The following is an 8376-nucleotide window of genomic DNA, read 5'->3' on the forward strand; positions in this document are numbered from 1 at the left end:
AGAGGCTGTTTTTTGTTCAGCTTGAACAAACAACATATGGGGTGTTAATAAATGAGCTCTTTTCAGTCTTAATGCTAAGCTAAAATAACCTTGCTGAAGCCTTATATTTACCAGACAGATGCGAGAGTGGTATCAATCTTTTTCATCCAATTCTCACTAAAAAAGTGATTAAGCATATTTCCCAACAATTCATTTGAAATCCCGACCAAAATTCCCCCTCTGAAGAGAAGCAAACTGTTTTACTTTCCCTTATTTGTACGCCATTGTGAGGACATTTCTCTTCCTGGGCAAACTGTACACTCACACACCTCAGAGTCAAACAGCTCTGGCATGTACTGCTGAGTTGTTGGACATGTTGCAACTAGTGTGAATGAACAGGTGATACATGTCATATTATACTATTTCTTACAACCATAGGCTCTCATGTTGTTTTATCAGAAGCGATCAGCATTTTCTCAGAATGACTTGGAGCTTTACCAACAAGTGACAGTGGTATGAGTGTGCTTGTAGCATTTCCTGTGAAGTCAAATGACAAGTTATTTAACAAAAGGGCTGCAAGTAAAAGATACTTAAATTTTGAAACCTAAATTGCTTGATTGGATGAAGGCAATGAGGAAGGAAAGAAGAAATGGCCCCCAAATTATCAAGAAATCAGTAAAAGTACAAGAAAATTACAAGAAAATGAGTTTAGAAAAATGACATAAAAAGAAAGTTAAAAAAAATAAGGCACGCAAAACGTAAAACATTTTACCCATGCTTTAAAAAAATAAATTGCTAAATCTGCTATTTTTAAACACACACACACAAGCACACACACACACACACACACACACATACATATACACACACATACATACATATACATATACACACATATATTGACTTTCACACCAGTCACAAAAGCAAATGATCAAATACTTGTGAAAGGTAGGTCTGAGAGCAGCAAAAGGAAAGTGATGTAGCTCCAGGTTTCAAAGGGTAAAAGTAAAATAAATATAGAAAAAAACGTCAAACACAGAGTGATGACTGTGATGCTATATGATGATATTCCAAAGTCAAACATGAGACTAAACTTTGATCCTGGTATGAATTATTAGGGGTATTTACCTGAGGTGATTACCTGTAGTCTGATCCTGTAACAGGAGCAGAATAATCTGCAATCAGTTGTTTCACACGGAGAGATAAAATTTCAACTCTTTTTTTAATATCATTCATCAGATGAGACAGACAGTCCTTTCCTGGCACTTTGGGGCTGCTGGGTAGAGCTCTGGGCGTTTTCATCAGAGGTTTGTTTCAACACCTCCCTCCGCTCGCAGTTTAAATCCAGAGAGAAAACCTCTGTGAGGTGCCAGTGTCCTGCGTGAAGAGCAGAGACGCAGCGATGGAGTTTCTCTCTGTGTTTGTCTCCGCTGTTTTGGTGTGTGTTGTTAGTGCTGGGATTCCTCATGATGGAATACACTGGACATACACAGGTAGGCGCTTTTTTACTTAGATTGAAGAATTTACATCAACTGTTTCGTATAATTTAAACACCAAAAGTGGCAGGATTATATTGGATTAAAAGATGCGTAAAACGCACGTGAAAACCTATCCAGTACGTTTTTGTTATATATATATATATGATAATGATATATAAAACATGAAATGATATGATATGATATGATAATATGAAAGGGCTCTCATTATTATTGGACATCCACCCGAGGCACTTGGATGCAATGTTTTCTGTGTTGCGCGCAGCAACAAACATTTGCCAAATGCCCCGGTGGATAATCACAGTCAGACTGTGCGGTTACACCAAGAGCTCGTGAAGACAGCCACAGAGACAAATTATCAGGTGTATACAAACAGCGCAGCAGTACGAAGTAATTTGGGAGTGAGTGTCACTGGGACATACACAGCCAGCTGTCACAATCTTATCCAGTTGAGCAAGTCTTGTGCGTGCCAGTTTAACCAACATGTGACCAAGGTTTAATGAGCACTGATATCTTGCAATAGTTCGAACAAGGTCGCACCCTAATTTCAGTTATCTGTGGGTGATTTTCACAATGTGATGATTTTGGTTTTCGCCGCACAGAGGGAGATTTGGACCAGATGCACTGGGCGACCAAGTACCCCGCATGTGGCGGTAAGAAGCAGTCACCAATAGACATCCAGCGGCGGAGTGTGAGACACAACCCAGACATGCTGCAGCTGGAGCTCACAGGATATGATGCCCAGAAAGGAAATTTCCAAATGACCAACAACGGGCACTCCGGTAAGAGACATTGGGATGAGGAGAATTTATAAATTACTCAAGCACAAAGGTCCCAGTTAAAGGACCATGCCACTGTTTCTGTTGCTGAACTATAAACTAAACTTTATGTGACCACTGCTGATCATTTTAATATCAAGAGTCCCCTTTAATTTCTGCGCAGTAAGACTCAATTAGCACATTCTCAAACCTTTACCCTGAACTTCAAGTCTGCACCTTTTTCCTCCAAAGCACCAATATTATTACATGACATTCATCTGATTTTACAAATATGCACTGCACCACTTCTCATTCGTTTGAATTATTGCAGACTTCGTGTTCACTGGGGTGGACTACAGAACCTCTCACTGTAACTCTAACACAAAAAACAATTCAGTTTACAGTAAACAATATTGCTCAAAGGCTAACTTTTACCCATGGATTCTTGTGTGATCAGTTGAGCTGGCTAACGCTTGATCCCTGTGCTGCACCTAATACATATTGGACAGTCAGCTGTATTATTACCGGTATGTCAAGTTTAGGGATATTCTCGTGAGTCACAATAGATTGTCTTGTAACTTTTTTGAGTAAGAAACTCTGACACACCTTCCTCCTCAGAAACCACTGAGGAAAGTCCATCATGAGGGTAATGCACCTAACCATGCTACAACTGATACTGATTTAGCAGATACAGGCAAATGAGATAAGACCTGAAAATACTCAGAGGATTTGCTCAATTCCAATTCAGTTTTATGCAGCATGTGTAGCAGGGGGTCCCTGCTCTGTCTCTTTTTGAGCAAACCTTTTTTTCAACCAGGAAGTCTCTGGAGATTAAAATCTATTCTTTGAAAATCTGAAACTCTACAGCCTTGCTGAATTTTGAGTGTTTTCATTGATGTATCACTGAATATCTTTATATTTGCAACAGTTCAAATCGACCTGCCTTCCACTATGGTGATCACCAAGGGCCTCCCAGGAAAATACACAGCTGTCCAGATGCACCTGCACTGGGGCGGCTGGGACCTGGAGGCCAGCGGAGCAGAGCACACCATAGACGGCATCCGTTACATGGCAGAGGTTGGCTTTAAAAAAGAGTTTAAAAATGAATTTGTGGCTTGATAAACAAAGACGGGGCAGAAACTAATCTGGTTTCACCTTTGCAGTGATGACAGGCCTGACATCCTCTATTCATCAAAGCCTGCACTAATCAAACAGAGAGTTTCTAAAGACAGACCCGTGCAGCTTTAAAATGCACAAGCGAAACAAGTTACAACGAAGCATGGAAACAGCAGTTGCACAGCATGTAGAGCAACAGATTATCTTAACAGTCCATCAAAGTAAAGTAAGCATTACATTAGTACGGATATCAGAACATCTTTAATTTGAAAACTGATCCTCACACTCTTCTCTGATTCCATTTTTGAGCCGTCTTTGCAAATTTATTTCATAGAAGCCTTTATTTTCATCTGAATATCTGGTGCTCAGTCATATTTTGGCACCTAACCTGTTCTGCACTTTCACCTTGCCTTTCAGCTCCATGTCGTCCATTACAACTCTGACAAGTACAAGAGCTTTACTGAAGCCAGAGATAAGCCAGACGGGCTGGCAGTGCTCGCCTTTTTCTATGATGTAAGTAAGCCATAAACATTTTTGTTCCCTTTACTCCACTTTGTCTGACCACCATGTTGTTCGCCATACACACCGGATGCCAGCCCTATTTCTAATGAATGATCATCACTTCTGCAATAGGAAGTTTACAGAAAAGGTCTTTGTAGTGTAAAATGGTTACCAAATGGCCTTTGAAGTGTATGGTACTTTGTTTCGGTCATCCTGCTGTGTTAAAGGCTCCATTGAGTGTTCATTTGCACAGCGACATGTTGAATGAGTACTTGTTTCCAGAGGAATGCTCTGGACCTCAGACAGTCAGCGGCCGTCAGCTGCGAGACGTCAACGCTGGCATCCACAGTGATAGCGGCACAGAGTGGCTGAGAGTTAGTGCTGCTTGAAAAAACTCATTTAGTAACAAATGATTCAGATTCACAGGAGGCGCATTCCAGTTCATTACATCTGGGAACATCACTCAAAAGAAGTCCAACAGACATCAGACAGGATGTGAACCAAGTTAGCTGTAACAATGTCAAACGATGTGTACAATAAAATCATCCATCACAGTTAAGAGACCAACATCACGGTTCAGCTTTGACCTTTTATATTCAACACACGGGGAGATTATAATGGACATCTTATATCCCATTGAGGATTAATCAATTATGCCTTCCTCTTATGTGCACTCACTTTCAGTTTTTACCCCTCATAAAGTGATTTAAAGACTCATAAAAGAAAAACATTTTCACTCAGTCCCACCAAGTGGGGCACAGTATTTCACCCTTTAAATGTCAGTCTGTGTCCATGCAACCGCAATTTACAGTCATCAGTCATAATTAAAGGAAACTTATAACTGACAGCGGAGCAAGAATACAGCCAGTCAAAAATAAGACTGCTATCTTATGATGAGTGTGTTGTCATTAGTCACACTAAAGATATGTTTCTGTAAATAGTGCATATATCGCAATAAATATTACTTACTTGTCAAAAAGAAGTGTTGCGAGTTCAGCATCAAACTGATATTTACTCTACTTTTGCGCCCTCTTACATTGCTTCTTGTCTTTGCTGTGGAACGTTGCTTCTTTCTGGGAGCTGCTTGTGATAATGGTCATTTTCCTGGACCTTCTGCCATTGCTGTGTTTTTTACACATTAACTAATTCATTGACCAAGACTGTAACTTCTACGCTGTATCCATTGACTCTGTGCTCCGGCTGGCTCAACTTATTCTTCCTCTCCTGTGGCACACTAGAGGCTACAGTGACTAACTATCGCCTCTCAGCCCAGGATGTGTTATTACAGAAGGAACAGCCCGTCCCTGGCTGCTTATCAGTGCATATCTCTGCAATACAATACATTGGCATCTTTAACATACCGTCAAAGGTGTTACTTCTTTACACTCAGTTGATAGAGTTAGTTCATTTTTTTGATGTTTTAAACTAAAATTATGTCCAGATTGTACATAATGCACCTTTAAAGTGTTGTACCCAGATCTTGAAAATTACTTGGTGAATACAATGTTAATATAACATAGCCTATAAATAAAATGACAAAAAAAAAGAATAACCAGAATGATAATGTACACACTTATGCCATGTGTTTTGACAGAGGATTTAATCTTCAGCTTTGGTTTACTTTCAGGATGGGCATTTTGAGAACACCTACTACAGTGATTTCATCTCCAATCTGGAAAAAATTAAATATGCAGGTCAGTTACTGCACGCATAAATCAACCGAATGTCGTCTTTTGGTCTTATGTGAAATTAAAGGAATAGTTCACCTGTCACTTACTCACATTTCCACAGTGAATGAAGAATCCAAAAACAGAAAATTCTAGATGAATTTGGACCACACTACAAGGGGGCCACACTTAACAACAGAAAAACTTTATCAAAACATCTGTTTACAAACTCCCACAGAACTTATGCAGTATAATCTGAGTCTCATTACTCCACTCAGGTGCTCAGTACTTCCCAAACACATGCATTTTTACTGAATCATTACACTTACGCACATGTGTAACATTTATCGGCAAGCGAGGTGAAGCACATTCGCTTGCCCAGGCGTGTTTCTCATCTGGGAATGAGACTGATGGTGCAGAAGGGTTTTAAATAGTAAGGTTGTAAAGAAAATGCATGTGTTTACTGAGCATGTTAAAAAACAACCCCTTTAACTAAATGTATCAAGAATTTTCTCCATTTTTGGATTGTTCGCTCATTGTTTAGGTATGTAAGAAAAAGCAAGTTTTCTTCACAAATTTGCCCTAAAACAGGTGAGTAATTGATAAAAATAATCATTTTGAAATTGAAGTATTCCTCTTATGTGATTCCGACAGGTCAGTCGATGCAGATATCAAGCATCGATGTGCGCTCTATGCTGCCCGAGAACCTCAACCATTTCTTCAGATATCAGGGCTCCCTCACCACTCCACCCTGCTACGAGAGCATCCTCTGGACTGTGTTTGACACTCCCATTACACTCTCTCACAACCAGGTACAGCAGACCGCAGGGCCTTTGTTCCAAAAATTGAGAAATTATGGGAAATAAACCTACTTTATAATGTTACAGCTGATAAATAAAGTAAAACTTTCAACTATTCCATCATATATGGAACCAGACTGTCACCATTTGAGGGCAATTGGCTTCTTTTGCAATGTCATGGCTTTATTTTCTCTGTTTTGTTCAGATCAGGAAACTGGAGAGCACTCTGATGGACATGAACAACAAGACACTGTGGAATGACTATCGCATCGCTCAGCCTCTCAACGACCGTGTGGTGGAGTCTTCTTTCCTGCCACGCCTTGGCAAAGGAAGTATGTTGCTTGTTGCAACAGTGTGATTACATGATATCATTTTTTTGTCAGAACTGACATTGTGTATGACCAAAGTCTGAGTCTAATCCACGTCACTTTTTGCCTTTTCAGCTTTTTGTCGACAAGATGAGATTGAATCCAAGCTCCTGAAGATCGAGGGTCTGATAACGTCTCTTGGAAAGCATATGCATTCAGGTGAGTCATAAAACCTGCCATAGATGGCAAGATGTGAAATGAAAGTGCACATATTTACCCTTTTTTTTAAACTTTGTTACTATAAGGTGGACTTCGCAACTCAAGGCCCACTATATATGGTGAGTCCTTGGTTTATATTCTGATTGACTGAGACTGTATGATTCAAGGTATGGATATTTCTCGCTTTCCGGTCTGATTCTAGTGTTTCTGTTTCCCTCAGAACCTCGCGCTCTGTTTCCTCTGGTGCTGAACTTCCATGAGAAAAATACTGGAAGTTACGCTTTGGCCCGCCTCAGTCATGCCATGGAGCTACACTCCTTCACTGTCTGCATGCATGTCCTGCCTCAGGCCGATGGCATCAACACTGTCATCTCCTACGCCAGTAACAGCAACGACAACGAACTGATGATCTCCATCAACGAGGACAGAGATGCAAGAGATGTTGGCCTCTGGATTGGCAATGAGTTTGTCAACCTACCACACAACTTCAAGTCCCACGACTGGGCAAACTACTGCATCACCTGGTCGTCCCACACAGGCGGCGCGGAGCTGTGGATCAACGGCATGGTGGGGGAGCAGCGGTACCTGAGGAGCGGGTACACAATCAGCCCTGGTGGTGAGTTCATCCTGGGCAAAGACCAGGATGGATTACTGGGCATCTCCAACTCAGACGCCTTTGTGGGAAAGATGACTGATGTCAACGTGTGGGACTATGTGCTGACCACAGCAGATATCCGGGACCAGATGTCATGTGAGAGAAACAGCACCGCGATAGGAAATGTGTTCAGCTGGGGAACCACCAAACTCAGTCTGTACGGAGGGCTGGAGCTGGACAGCCAGTACAGATGCTCCTGAAGAGGCACTGCTGCTTCTGTTCGCATGAGCTTTCAAATGCTGCAATAAACCAAAATATCACTGCTGATGGTGGAGGTTTAAAATGTGTTTGAGATATGTAATGAAGGATGAAATGTGTATTAGGCCCCTGTAAGTCATTCATTAATGTAACGTAGAGCTTCAGCCATGTATTGTATTCATACCTTTGCATCATTAATAAAGGCTTACAAGTGACTTGTTGGTTTATTTGGTTTCTTAAGCACCCATTCACATCTTGATAATGCTGCATGCAAACTGTAACACTTTACTTGCGGTTTTAAACTGGATCCAAGAGCAAGACCACAAAACAAGGGGAAAAGGAGTAAAAAGGAGTTTATTGCAGAGTTTAGCATGTGGATGAAGCAGTAAGACTGAAGTGAGGCTGAGGCTGATGGTGAGAGGCTGGAAAACCGTGTGGCTTACAGCACTAAAAGAGCTGTGGCTGACGGCACAGGTGTTGAGAGGCTAGCCAGCATGTGGCTGGAAATGGAGAAGACAGCAATTTGTCGTGAACCAAAAACACAGGAGAATTACACTGGAAGGCTGTTTCCTGAAAACAACACTGGAGATGAGCCAACAGTGCCAGTATGAAGAGCAGAAACAATCTGGCAGCATGGAAGAGAGAGACCAGGGTTTTGAGTTGCAGTTGAGTGTGAAAT

At 41.2% G+C, this 8376-nt stretch overlaps 1 protein-coding gene across 1 annotated transcript; it reads left to right on the plus strand.

The window, feature by feature from the left end:
* The first annotated feature begins 1336 nt into the window (after nt 1-1336).
* On the plus strand, nt 1337-7912 carry ca6 (carbonic anhydrase VI). The gene is made up of 10 exons (XM_042490958.1): nt 1337-1472; nt 2078-2257; nt 3162-3310; nt 3767-3862; nt 5478-5544; nt 6172-6329; nt 6523-6649; nt 6761-6844; nt 6931-6963; nt 7065-7912. Exons 1-10 carry the CDS (start codon nt 1382-1384, stop codon nt 7697-7699), a joined length of 1620 nt encoding a protein of 539 aa, XP_042346892.1. The 5' UTR covers nt 1337-1381; the 3' UTR covers nt 7700-7912.
* Nucleotides 7913-8376: the final 464 nt, after the last annotated feature.

This window comes from Plectropomus leopardus, chromosome 8, assembly GCF_008729295.1.
Source record: "Plectropomus leopardus isolate mb chromosome 8, YSFRI_Pleo_2.0, whole genome shotgun sequence".
NCBI classification, from domain to species: domain Eukaryota; kingdom Metazoa; phylum Chordata; class Actinopteri; order Perciformes; family Serranidae; genus Plectropomus; species Plectropomus leopardus.

What these genes read in the sequence shown, in the direction of transcription:
- ca6 (XM_042490958.1), top strand. Translation starts at nt 1,382, where the DNA reads ATGGAGTTTCTCTCTGTGTTTGTCTCCGCTGTTTTGGTGTGTGTTGTT. An exon ending in TGGAAAGCATATGCATTCAG is followed by an intron (nt 6,845 to 6,930) that starts GTGAGTCATAAA and finishes TGTTACTATAAG; the next exon opens with GTGGACTTCGCAACTCAAGG. An exon ending in CTCAAGGCCCACTATATATG is followed by an intron (nt 6,964 to 7,064) that starts GTGAGTCCTTGG and finishes TGTTTCCCTCAG; the next exon opens with AACCTCGCGCTCTGTTTCCT.